The sequence below is a fragment of the Podarcis vaucheri genome (assembly GCF_965113315.1).
Source record: "Podarcis vaucheri genome assembly, chromosome: 3".
In the NCBI taxonomy this organism is placed as follows: Eukaryota; Metazoa; Chordata; class Lepidosauria; order Squamata; family Lacertidae; genus Podarcis; species Podarcis vaucheri.
Genome location: NC_138761.1, coordinates 18,923,781 through 18,937,097, shown reverse-complemented (window position 1 = coordinate 18,937,097; position 13,317 = coordinate 18,923,781). Strand labels below are relative to the sequence as shown.

The window sequence follows — 13,317 nt, the reverse complement described above, 5'->3', positions numbered from 1 at the left end:
AAGACTGGCCCGTACGGGCAGGGGTACCTTTACCTTTTATCTAATTTGGAAAGTGACAGGAAAACCACGTTGAAAAGTGTAGAATGAACAACTGATTAAGGGGGAAGACCTGGAAACACCCCAGAAGCAAATAGGGATGAATGCTTGATGATATACAGCCTCTGCAGAAACATATCGGAATGAATGATCAAAAGAGACTGGCTATAATCTAACCTCTGTTTAAGCTTTGTGCAAGCAAATCAGGGCTTTTGATTTTAAAAAAAACCACACAGCTCTTTTGCACTTAAAACACCTATAATGTGATGTCTTTCCCCCCCTGCTCTGTCGCAGGTCAGGGGGCATTCATGCCTCACAGAGCCCCTCTGCTAGTAAACAAACCACGGGGTCCTCCTCTGCCTCCCTCCCTCTCCCAAGGCCATGCTTCCTTTCACACAAGGTCCTGGAATCGTGGCTGCCTGGCTGGTGATAATGGAGCAAGGGAGGCTGCTGCAGGCTCCTTGATGAGGGAACACTGCCAGAGCCCAGACAGCCTGCTGATTCAGCAAAGTGCAGGCAGGCCGACTGAAACCCTATCTCCCTCTGTTTTCCCCACCAAAATGCAGCTGTTTGGAAGGGCGAACCTTTTTTTCTGCCTGTCTGCAGGCAGGAATTCTCCTTTCGCAAACTGATGAGCGTGACAATGAGGTGGGTTTCCCTCTGGCTTGTGGATTGGGGAGCACTTTTTTGGGGGGGTACAAATTCAGTGTAAACCCCCCCCAAAAAAACAAACAAACTTTTTTGACTACGCCTAACTTAGACCCGTCACTTAGAGACCAAGAAACTCAAAAATCGAGAAAAGCAATTGTAAACTGGAAAAAAGACTGAAGAGTCACATTTTTAAAAACACACTCGCATAGGCTCTGATATTTTGATGTTTATCACTGGCCATCGTATGAGAAGCTGGAATTCCACATGTGTGGAAGAGAGTATTTTGCAGGCTGGTGGCTTAGATCTGCGGTAGAATTCATCTATTTTTTTTAGCTCTCATTACCCTTGGACTAGATAGGAACAAACCAAAACTGGTTAAGAATAGCTGAAAAGAACTTGTTAAAAAAAATGCTTGATGGGCCTCTGTTGAGGTCACCCTGTTAGTTTCAGATCAAGGCGGTGGTGCCTGTTTAATTTCCTATCTGCAGGCGAAACGAGTCGCTTTGCTCCTGATTAAGTAGATAAATGACGATAAAGATCTGGCTCAGGACAGCTTGACATGCTAAGTCTCTCCCCCCCCCCCACCGCCCCTGTCAAGAAAGCACTTCCATGTAATAAAGTCCTGAAGGTCCAGGACCCAAGTACTTGAGAGAATGAATTCCGCTGTACCCACCAGCCCTGGCTGGAGAAGGAAGGAGGCAGCAATCTCTGTCTTGTCCTGGTTTCGTAGTTGTTTCTATTCCGCTACTGGGTTTGTTGCAATCAGCGTTGTTTCTGTTCTGCTACAGTTTGGCTCCTGCTAAAGCCCACGTTATTCAACTTGTTATCTACCACAACCAAAACCTACATAATGGATTATGTAATTAATTTGGGTTAATTATTTTCAGTGCATTTAAGTAGAAAGGAAGTGACAAAAACAAAGTGGTAAATAACGTAACTATTTGCATAACGTTTACACACACACACACACATTATATATATATATATATATATATATATATATATATATATATATATATATATTAGTGAATATCACTCATAATCACTTGGGTGAGTTCTGCTGCAGAGTATGTTTTGTGAACCGCCCTCTGATCTATTCTTGGAAAGGCAGTCTAAAACGGCAGTGCAGTACAGAAACACAGGAATAAAGAAAGCAGAAGCCACATATACTGTATTTTTCGCTCTATAAGACGCACCTTTTCCCTGCTAAAAAGTAAGGGGAAATGTGTGTGCGTCTTATGGAGTGAATGCAGGCTGCACAGCTATCCCAGAAGCCAGAACAGCAAGAGGGATCGCTGTGCAGCACTCCCTCTCGCTGTTCTAGCTTCTGGCTCAGCCGCGCAAAGCCTCTTCAGGGCATGGGGAGCCTTCATCCCACTGCCCTGAAGAGGCTTTGCGCAGCTATCCCAGAAGCCAGAACAGCGAGCGGGATCTCTGCGCAGTGATCCCTCTTGCTGTTCTGGCTTCTGAGATTCAGAATATATTTTTTCTTGTTTTCCTCCTCCAAAAACTAGGTGCGTCTTGTGGTCTGGTGCATCTTATAGAGTGAAAAATACGACAGGTGCCCCTGCCCCATGCAGATTGTCTGCATGTGCATGTTTAGTGCTGGGAAATAATGAGCTTGCATCCAGAGTAAGAGAGTCTGTCTGCCCAACAGGGTGTAGTTGTGATGGGACTGAGCATGTGAACTGCAAACAGGTCGCTGAGTCCTTTGTGACTAAGCAGGGTCCTCTGGAAGCGGCTCACACTCTGTCTAGGAATGGAATGGTGCTTCCTAGACTAAAAACCACACACACGACTCACTCTCTATGCTAGGTTTGAGTAAGAGCACACCCTGGGGGACCTTGCACGGATACAGAAGGCTGGGGCGTGTCTTCACACTTTTATGAGCAGGGCTACGTTTTGCTTGCTTCACAATGGATGACAATGAGGGGGTTTGTGCAGGGCTGGAGTTGGGCTCAGCTGTCCAACCTCCCACCAATTCTCCACTTTAACAGGAACATAAGAGCAGCCTGGCTGCTGAATCAGACCAAAGGCCCGTCTAAGTCCAACATTCCAACATCCTGTTCACACAGTGGCCAGCCGGATGCCTATGGGAAGCCCACAAATGAGACCCAAGTGCAACAACAAATCTTCCATTTGCAGATCCCAGCACTTGGCATTCGGAGGCATATTACCTCTGATAGTGCAGCCAGGACAGAGTAATCCCTCCCACTCCACCAGTTTATTCCCAAACTCAGGGTTCATCCACCTCTGCTCCATATCTCTAGGTACAGTTCCGGGCTTTCCAGATCTGTGTCTGAGGGCTTTTTTTTTTTTTAAACCCTTCCACTTTTCCTGCGAAAACCCAGTTTACTGCTGAATTGCAGCAGACAACCCGAATTGAGGTTTCTTGTGATTCATTGATGAAGTTTGGATTTTTCTGCAGAAAGTGGTAAGGACACGGACTGGGAAAGTGTGGGCCTGTGCTTAGAAATCATGAAGCAAAAGGTTAAGTGTGGATAAGCCCTCAGAGCTGCCCAAGAGGAACATCAGGAGCAAACAGGCCAGCAGGGAGAGGCTGTGGGGGGAAATTCAACAGGCAGGAGAAGGGTCAAGTTAATATGCGTCCCACCACATTACAAGTCACAGGACGAGAACTCTGTGTGAGCTTTGTATGGTGCATTGGATGAAGGGCAAGCTGGGCCATATTAATAAGGCAGAAAGAAAGCACTTAGTGAAGCTCTTTCAGGGATCGGTATTTGTTAACACCAGAAGCAAAATTTGAGCCCAAGCTGAAAAGTTGTTTTTACCTGAGGCTAAGGTGGTTGGACACAGGTGGCGCTGTGGGTTAAACCACAGAGCCTAGGACTTCGCCAATCAGAAGTTTGGCGGTTCGAATCCCCGCGACGGGGTGAGCTCCCGTTGCTCGGTCCCTGCTCCTGCCAACCTAGCAGTTCGAAAGCACATCAAAGTGCAAGTAGATAAATAGGTACCACTCCGGCGGGAAGGTAAACGGCGTTTCCGTGCGCTGCTCTGGTTTGCCAGAAGCGGCTTAGTCATGCTGGCCACATGACCTGGAAGCTGTACACCGGCTCCCTCGGCCAATAAAGTGAGATGAGTGCCGCAACCCCAGAGTTGGCCACGACTGGACCTAATGGTCAGGGGTCCCTTTACCTTTACCTTTTTAAGGTGGTTGAGTCATGGCTGGTGACCACAGCCGACAACTCTTGGGTCATTGTTTCAGGATGTTTCTATGTAGCTTATAGGGACAATTCCACTCACCTCTGGGTACGGCGAGCGATAGAAAACCTTGTGTTTACATCAGCGCTAATTTCCAGATGAAACGGATGTTGCTTGAGGGCCTCTCATTATCCAGAGGCTGCTCTACTCATTTGTGCATTGCTAATTAAGTCCTCAAACATGTAAACAGAAGTTGAAGCCAATCAAGAAGCTCACTTGCTTGGCATCACTAATTGTCTATGCATGTCAGAAGCATTCATTTTAAGTCACATGCAACAGTCCAGTTCCATGTACCCAGCCTTGACATCACCATCAGTTTGCTCAGTTTAGGCACAGCAGGGAGGAAAATGAGAGGAGTCTGGACTCTGTAGACCTGGCTGTGGTCATTGTGTAGCAAACCTATTCCATGTCTCTTACAGGCTGCAGCAGCATTCTGAAAAACTTCCACCTGGCAGCTAATTTCCTCATCTTTGGACTCACTGAGCTGGATTATTCTGCACCCACTAGGCCTTCGGATCTTATGCAGAGGAGGTAATAAGTTGCTACTAATCCATTTATAGAAATGTGGTCTACTTTTGGAATATGAATCATTGGTGCCTACTTGCAAGGAAGCATGTGCAGGGCTGTATCCTCCAAGAATTTGTCTTAATGCTTCTTCCTAATGCCATCCAAGCTAGTAACTGTCATATCGTGTGTTAGCGAGTTACTTCTTAATTATGCACTGCATGGAATAAGATTTCCTTAAGTTTTGTCCTGAGCCCACTGCTAATCAAGCAAAGGCAGCATCATATAGGCAGCAGGGTAGGGAACCTTTGGGGCCTGGTGGGCTAGATATTTAATACCCCCCATTTGGTCAGCCAGATTTGACAAGCAGACAGGACCAATCACCTGCCAATCAGCTGACAGTATAATGCCACCAGGTGACTGACAGGCAGGTCATCCCACTCATCTAAGTTGACCCACAGGGATCAATTGGGGGGGGGGGGATACTGCCACACCTGACAGGAATTTCGGGGGGGGGTGGTGGTGGTTGGATTGGCCAAATAGGGAGGTCTGGGGAATCAAGTTGGCATAAGAGCTGCAGTTTCTCTACCATGTTATAAAAGGAAGAAAAATCTCTCCACCCTATTCATCTTATAATCCTTGACCATATCCCATTTTACAGAGCAATCCTATTGGCAGGGCAGATATTCCAAGGTAGTTTTACTGCAACATCCAAAACCTTGCTTGTTTGCTGCAGCAGGGCAGGCTGCACAGAGGCAGCTTTTTCTTCCTTTTCGCCATGGCGGCTCCAGGGGCTCATGTCCTTTTAGACCTGAGCTGTGGGAATGGCAGAATGAAGGGCACTGAATTCTGCAGATCTAAGGCTACCTTGTGACACTCCTCCAACCCACTACTACCTCTGCTGGAAGACCACCATTAGCACATCTAGACCCCTGAAGCTTTCCACAAGTGTAGCAAGAAGTACCACACTGTCAGCTGGTCTCCCTCCCTGTGGGAACAGATCAGCATTTTTACCATATCCAACAGTCTCTCGGCAGCCCTTTGAATGGTTTTCCTTTTGCTTAGTTCTGTACCTCGTTTCTGTAATTAAGTGCTAGTTGCATTAGACAACTCCATTACTTGAACAATCCATTACAAGGATTCTTCTGATTATGCACATTAAGGGAAGTGTATGTAAGGGAGGTCTGCACAAATAATATTGTGTCCAAGCCCAATTCACCGCCATTGTTTCATTTAATAACTGTGCAAGAACAAGCAAACTTAGGAAAGAAACTGGGAAAAAAAATGTACGCAATGAATAGTTGAAAGTTTTATTCATATAAAATTCATTAAGAACATAAAAGATTGTATCTTAAAAAAAAGATCTGCGGTTATTTACAGCAGTATTGCACAAGTAAAGTGGCAATTACCCTGTCAAAATTTCATCAGTGCAAAACACAAGTAAGCCAGGGAAACTGCAATAAAAATGCTACATAAAAATGCTGGGTTCTAAGAAACATGTTAGTGATTAATCAGTACAAGATCAGTGCTACATTGATGTTTGTACCTGATGTTATGGTGCTGTCATACAGTAACTAGTGGTCTATAAACCAGGGTGCAAAATGTCTCTCTTCCACTAAAAATTTAGTAGTTCTTGAATAAACTGCAGGTACTTCTTATTTATGAGGTAACAAGTCATATCCTGTGCTACGTAAACTGAGGCTAAGGGACAAGTTCTTAACAGCCCTTAAATGTAAGCACAATTGTAGGAAGAAACAGGAAGCACCAAGATTGTGAACTGGCACCTAATGAATTTGCAACAAAAATCTACTTTTGAGAGGGGATGCTGTGAGTAGGTGTCCCGAGGAAGCTCCCTGGACATTTTTAAAAGACTGACCAGTTCAGAGCACTGCATGTTGCTTTATCAAAACCAATATGTAATCTGCCTTCGGTCCTCAAAGTTATTTGGAACTAACTCCTTTTAAAAGCCACAAATGCAGTGCTGGATGTGGCCCTTGAACATGTAAAAGCCCTTCCCAATCAAACTGATCCCTGCCTTCACTTCAATTATTTTAACAAGACAGAGAAAGATGGGCAAGAGACACGGTATAGAAAATCAAGGGGTTTAAACAACATCTAAAATAGCAATAAACTAGTAGACAGTGCTCTAAACTGATCAATCACTATCTCCATATACACTAAGTACAATTCAAAGGGGGGGGAGACTTTACAAGAACTTAAATAAGCAGAAAATAAATATACAACATTTCTACAAGTTACAGCATTATGGAACAGTAGAGTGCATTAATTACAAAGAAAAGGGGAATCTACAGTATTTAACAAAGTCAATTCTACAAAAAAAAGTTTAGAGAAATCAATCCGTTTTACTTCAGCTGCTGTACAAAAAATCTTACATGACATAGTAAGAAGAGAGGGAACATTGCACAGAGGCGACATTTGGCTCAGATGAGGACTGCACTAATCTAATAAATACTCAAATATTTACAATCATTCAAAAGGGGGCAAAGCATGGAGACACTAAGAAGAAATTTGAATATGGTTTCTCCACAACCAAAGAAAATTCTTCATAAAATGTTTTGGCAGGATTATATATAGTTATAGATATATAAATGGGATTTCTAGAAAATGTTTTTTTTTTTAAACCCACAAGTCTAATGTGGACACTGTGGGGATGTCAAGGCACAAAACCTGCACTGAACTGTGACAAACTAAAACGGGCCTTGCTTGATTTAGCATTTTAAGATATAATGTCCGGCAGAGATTTCTTGGAAAAACAAAGAGAGCTTGGGTTTGGGCCACACAGTGCCAATATCTTGCCATTTACTGATTTATGTTATAATTCACAGAATTTTTTTTTATTAAAAAAAACCACATTTCTTCGGCTTACAATTAAGTTTGCCTGAAGCCATGGCAGCAAGCTAATTGCACTCCCATGCTAGCAGTTAACACATATGAATGTGTACACATCTCAAGGCACTGGGCCAGCCGAGCCTTATAAGAAAAGGGGGAGGGAAGGTTATAGGGGTCTGAAGAGAGTGCACTGCAACTTTCAGGACCCCCCTTCCCAAAGCAGCTCCTTATTCCCTTAGCTCCCTCCCTCCACAAAAAAGCCACTCTTAATAGGTTACGGTTTCCTAAAGAATACTCTCTGTAACCATGTCAATGAAGAACAGGGGAATCCTCCCACTTCAGGGGCTTGCCTGGAGCTCCCTAGATCCCAACCACTAAAAGCATGACTGCAGGGAGGATTTTGTGTTAGAAAGGCATTAAAACTAGAATGCTCCAAATGCAGAAGCAGTAAACAGAAAACACTTTGGTGAGTTCTTGGGAACTAATTATGGTGGCAGAAACTATTTTAGAAGGAATCACGATGGGTCAGTGATGACAACTAATATGAGTCAGTTGGATCTCAAGAGAGAGCTTTCTAATTATTCCCAGTGAAAAACACAGGTTTCCCATCGTATGCTGAAAGATTACTGGCAAACTGCCGGTCTAAAAGCTGTGTTATCAACATTGCTAAACCTGGAAATGAAATCCTTGGTTTCCCTGGTTTTTTGGATGTCACAAAAAATCTCTTATCACACAGTATCAGTTTGAATGGTCTAAGACTTAACACCGCTTCCTTGCCTTTTTCAATCAAACAGCTTTATGTGGGTACCATGCAATTAATTATACAGGCAAAATTACTATTAGTGATGTTGCAATTTCTGCTTGATGTTAAAACAAACTGGGGAGAAAACCCACAACATTGTTCACCAAAGCTAGTAAAATTAAGAAACTAACGCTGCTACAAAGCTACCATGGCTTTGCCCTTGTTAGCACATTATCGCCGTGGGAGCTTACAGATGAACAGCCCGACCGAATAAGGGCTATACAGATAAGGAGACAAGACGACTTCTGCACATGATTCCCTGGCTGGATCTGGAATAGCAAAAGCACAAGAGGATGAAGTGGTTTGTCCCTGGATGCAAGACTTAGGGATGTTTCCAACAGTGAACTGGCAACAGTCAGATCATGGCTGTCAGTTTGGACAGAATCTTAGCACACCCTTTCCTCGTCTCTTGTTTTCAAAGGGGTGTTTGGCACTGTCAATATCAATCTTACTAACCATCTATTATACAGACATGCACCAGGTGATGTGTGCGAGCAGCTTATTGTTGCTTGCGCCTCTCTCTAGCTTGGGATCCCAAAGCTTATTTCGATCATCTGGATTTATCCTATAATCTACTGCAGACACATTCAGGACAGGGGATGCATCTGCAGGCACTGGCATAGGAGCTGAAGTTGACAAAACTCTCCAGCACATAATAGCACTTAGGATGGATTTGATATAGCCCCAAAAAGACTGCAGTTTTTAAAAAAAGAGGTTACAACATTTTCAGTGGCACTGGTGAAACCAGAAATTGGCGACGTAGCATTTGGAAGCGAGTTACAAACAGGAATCAGCTGACCCATTGTATTATGCAAAGTATCTGCACAATTTTATGTAACTGATCAATAGCCAAATAAAATTATGTGGAATAAGGGGAACTTGCAACCAGAACCTTTAAGCAACTATGCAGTTCCAGGAAGCTCATTTTGCAGTTGTCTCCCAAAGCAAAGTAAAAACTCAGTCCAAATCCACATATGAACCAGTTTAGCATAACATGGTACAGCACAGGTTAAACCGCTTTGATTTTATAGGAGGAAAATGAAATGAACAATGTCCCAAAACTGAAGTAATTCAGGTTGCAATCCTTTAATCTACGCACGTAGGAATAAGCCTCATTGAACTCAGTGGAACTTCTGAGATATAGGGATTGCATCAGGAAGCGTGATATTACAGAAGCAAAATGTTTCTTTTTTTAAAAAAGGAAGTCAGGATCTGTGCCAATACTGTTTGCCATCTGGTTTAGTGGAATTTTACTTGATTTTTTTTAATGGCACATTTTTATTTAAGTTTGGGATTGTGTGCATACTGTGGTTCTTTACCAATTTGGTATAGGGTACAGAATTCAGTATCCTGAGAATTTCAGCTCTTTTTAAAAGCAATTTATTAATCTTTTCGACTGCAAATCTAAGTCTGAAAGACTCCTTCCGAAATCTGATGTAATATCTGAATGCAAGGGACCATGGGGAGTCTTCAGGGCTCTGCCCAGCATTTCCCAAACCTTTATTACATGGGACACAGTGTTTTCTAGGATTAAGATTGGGGGCTTTACCATACACCTATTTTCTCAGTCTGCTCCCACAATAATCGGCAGGCATCCTCCTTACAACTAAAGAATGATGCCGTTAAGAGGGTCTTACTGCCACTCTACATTTCCCCTTCTTCTGCCTGCCAGGAGTCAGGTAGAGAAGGACTGTGTGCAGGAGATCCCAGGTTCAATCCCCAGTATCTACAGGTAAGGATGAGAAAGAATCCTTACACACTTGTCTGTCAGAATGACAATACTGAGCTAGTTGGCTCAGTGGTATAAAGCAGCTTCCTATACTTTCTGGGATTCTCCTGTACCTGGCAGCCCATAGCGTACCCAAGACGAGGAACCTAGCAAGTCCTTCCCGCAGAAGACTCCCTCTTCCCATAAACTGACAGATAAATTGGGTAAAAGGGACAGAGGAGGGAATTAAAGATGTGCAGGACTCTCCCCAGTCCAGCATAGTGACTTAAGTTTACCAGACGCATTTCAGTCCTTTGCTATGGCATACCACTGTGCCCCACCCTACAGTTTGGGAATTATCAATCCTTACTGCTCCCCTTTATGGCTTACAGAAACAACCTGCACAATTCAATATGTTGCACAATTCAGCTGTTTGCAGCAGGTTGCCCTTGATTCGGCTTTTTGTTTTTCTTATCACATTACAAGTAGCCCTGATTAAGGAACATCACAAAACAAAGTAGCTAACTCATATTAGATAAATGCAGCCAATCACCTATTGACACCTTAGGAAAGGGAGGTGGAATAGGTGCCACTTGTTAAAAGGTCTTTTTTTCTGGAATAAAATTTGTTCCTGCTCTTTCTTTTGTTGGAGTTTTCACCCTCTGAATACTGTGCTGCTGTTGACCTCAAACCCAGGCAGCGAGTCAGTAGTCCTTTTACATTCCACATTATGGTTGCTCGGTCATCTCTCATATTATTTAAAAACAAAGGCAGCAATTAACAAAATCCAGAGTGCTTAAAAAAAATAAACAATACAAAACGCAAAGACTGGATTTAAAAAAACCAAAGAGAAATATACCAAAGTGAGGATCAAAACAGTGCCTGAAATTATGCAGTAGGACCCTGTTGCTAACAACTTTGGGCAATATTGCACAGGCATAGGAACTGCTTTCACCCACATACAATGACTTATTGCTACATCCCCCCTCCCCCCCTTCAGTATATGTCATAGAATACAGACTTATCTATACAAATTATAAAGGAAGAAAATTGTAAAAGGCAACCTGGTGACATTATTTGGAACATTAAAACTTTCACAGTTTAATTTCAACTTCCAAAGCAAATTCAAGAGTTCTCCTTCTGGGCTGCAAGATGCAACTGCTTCACCTAACAGAAGATTAAAAATGGTGCTTAAACAGCAGATGGATGTACTCCCCACCCCCACCCCAAACTTCTTCTGTGAATAATGTACAAGGATAGGTGAATTTTAGGTAGCACAGAAATTACCAGTCTGTCTTCTCACTGCTTGGAAAGATTTTGAACAGGAAGTATGTAATATAAAAACTAAGACAGCTTTACAAAGGAGCTGGCTCAGACAATTCTGTTGCAAGGTATAATAGCAACCCACAAGTTTCCAAATGAGAACAGGATTCAATGATTTTCTTGAAAGCTGCAATATAAGCAAGGTTCTTTTCTTTCTTTTTTTAAAGAACTTTCAACAAAACAAAGTTAGCTCTACTTTCAGAAGAAATCCTGTTTCTTAAAAAGGTGGTCCATTTCCAAATATCCATTTAAAAAACTTGCTTTCCTCAAAAGAAACCACAAAGAGGTCCAAACCGCCTGATATGGAGTCCTTCTTGCTCCTTTTCATTTGCTGGATGTATCCGAGGTCAGGAAAGGCCTGTTACCTGCACCCAGAGACCAAAGACATTGTGTTCAAGGTTGCTGTCGCTGGAAACGAGTAAACAATCCCAAGCTGCCTCGGCGCGTTAGTCACTGCATTCTCCATATGAGGCGGACGATGTAATGCAACAGGCGCAAAATTATGATCTGGTGGTTTACTGCTTGGTAATCCAAGAAACCCTGCAAGAGGAAATGAGAGGTTGTTTTAATTCACGAAGCTTTCCTGTCTGGCAGTAATAATTACCGAATTTATATGCCAAGCACAGGAATTGCTATGCTAGCACAGTTAGGATAGGAAACTGCAAAAGCCATGCCAGGGCCAAGCATGACATGATGGCACTGTTATATGTTGGCACCGCAAGTCGTTCTGACAGGTGCTCAAGTGGCTAAGATTGATGTTCTGTACACAGTGAGATAATAAAACAACCAGTTAGCTTTTATTTGAGTTTTGGGTGTTTAGCATCACCTACTTGGCCACACTTCAACTTGAGCATTGTAATCAAAAGAACTATCATGTTGTTTGAAAAGGAGATAACAGCATATGTGCATGTGATCACAAGTAGCCTACATGACATAAAAGTTTAATATTTATTGACCTAACAATGTATTTTTGTGAAAATTAGCCTCTGCTGATTAGATGGGGATAATAAGGCCAAGATGAGGAATCCTGTTCTTGTATTAATTGCTACGGATTTATTAAGATTTATGCTTTCTTGACATGAATTTGGCTTTTACTTGTTTTATGTTTTGACACACACTGTGTTTTGCTTTATTTACTTTTATTCAGATAGTCTGCCTTAATTGATATGGTTTTTTGGGTGTTTTTTTACTGTTTGCTGCAAATGCAAATGCAAATACATGAGCAGAACTTACTGCTTTTTCTCACCTGTGAGCATGGAAACATGCTTGCTCTCTCCTTCTCTGTGTCCTTTCCCCCTTAGCAGTTCTGTCCTTGCACTTTTAAATTTAAGCACCCCGTGTTAGCACCTAGTTCAATATACTGTACACACATTGTGTGAACCAGTCACTACAGTACATAAGCTCTTGAACAGCCTGAGCTATAAACCCCAAGATCACATTCCAGCCCAGCCATGAATTCAGTGGAGGCAGGTGGCCTCAGACGACCCGCCACTCACTCACTCACTCTCTCTCTCTCTCTCTCTCTCTCTCTCTCTCAATATTACACTGGCCTCTCACACAGAGTTGTTGCAAGGATTACCAGGACACCATATGCAAAGTGTTCTGACCACTCCGGGGGGGGGGAGTATTCTATAAATACTGCTACTAATAGGAGTATTAATAATAAAACACTGCTTGTTTTAACATTAAAAAGTGAGAATCTATTATCTAAGTAGGAATTGGCATTGAGCTGCAACTGACTTCAAGGAGGGAACAAAGTTGAAGGGCTGTACCTCCCTCTCCTCCCTCTGCCTTGGGGGCAACACCCCTAAGTCTGCTCATGCTACAAAGCAGAAATTGGAGGGTGCTGTCCATCTCTAACCAACACAGTATCTATGCCACATACATAAGAGAGCAACACTGTATCCACTTATAAACATCTGATAGTAGCACCTCTGGCTGCAGCAAAAGATAGAAGCGTAAACAACAGCATCAAAATGCCTCTGCTTGGTTTTTGCATTCCACTGATTCCAGTGGAACATCCTTCCATGTAAATGCATTTGAGATCAAATGACTTTCGTAATCATGTAGGGTGTAAGAGAAATGCATCCTGTTAATGAGAAATGGATCTACTTGGGGGACACTCAGCAAAGCATGAAAAAAATTATCATTAGATAGCAGGGTGCCTGCGGTTTGCCTCCTGTCCTTGCAGTTTAGATTTTCCACCACCACCATTTACAGG

General features: G+C 42.8%; 2 protein-coding genes across 20 annotated transcripts in view; one reads left to right on the top strand and one right to left on the bottom strand.

Moving 5' to 3' along the window:
* LOC309529624 (uncharacterized protein) overlaps nucleotides 1-13,317 on the top strand; it is a 304,631-nt gene that overhangs the window by 258,765 nt on the left and 32,549 nt on the right. For 11 of the 13 annotated variants that reach the window (XR_014218207.1, XR_014218208.1, XR_014218209.1 and 8 more), the window contains one exon: nucleotides 4,329-4,440. The exons of the other annotated variants lie outside the window; for them this stretch is intronic. The gene's annotated coding sequence lies outside the window, so the exon portion shown is untranslated. The remainder of the gene's footprint in view (nucleotides 1-4,328; nucleotides 4,441-13,317) is intronic. 13 annotated transcript variants of the gene reach the window in all.
* BCL2L11 (BCL2 like 11) overlaps nucleotides 5,710-13,317 on the bottom strand; it is a 107,471-nt gene continuing 99,863 nt past the window's right edge. For all 7 annotated transcript variants that reach the window (XM_082217972.1, XM_082217974.1, XM_082217973.1 and 4 more), the window contains one exon: nucleotides 5,710-11,636. In XM_082217972.1, coding sequence (XP_082074098.1) covers nucleotides 11,547-11,636 — 90 coding nt within the window. In that variant the 3' untranslated portion in view covers nucleotides 5,710-11,546. The remainder of the gene's footprint in view (nucleotides 11,637-13,317) is intronic.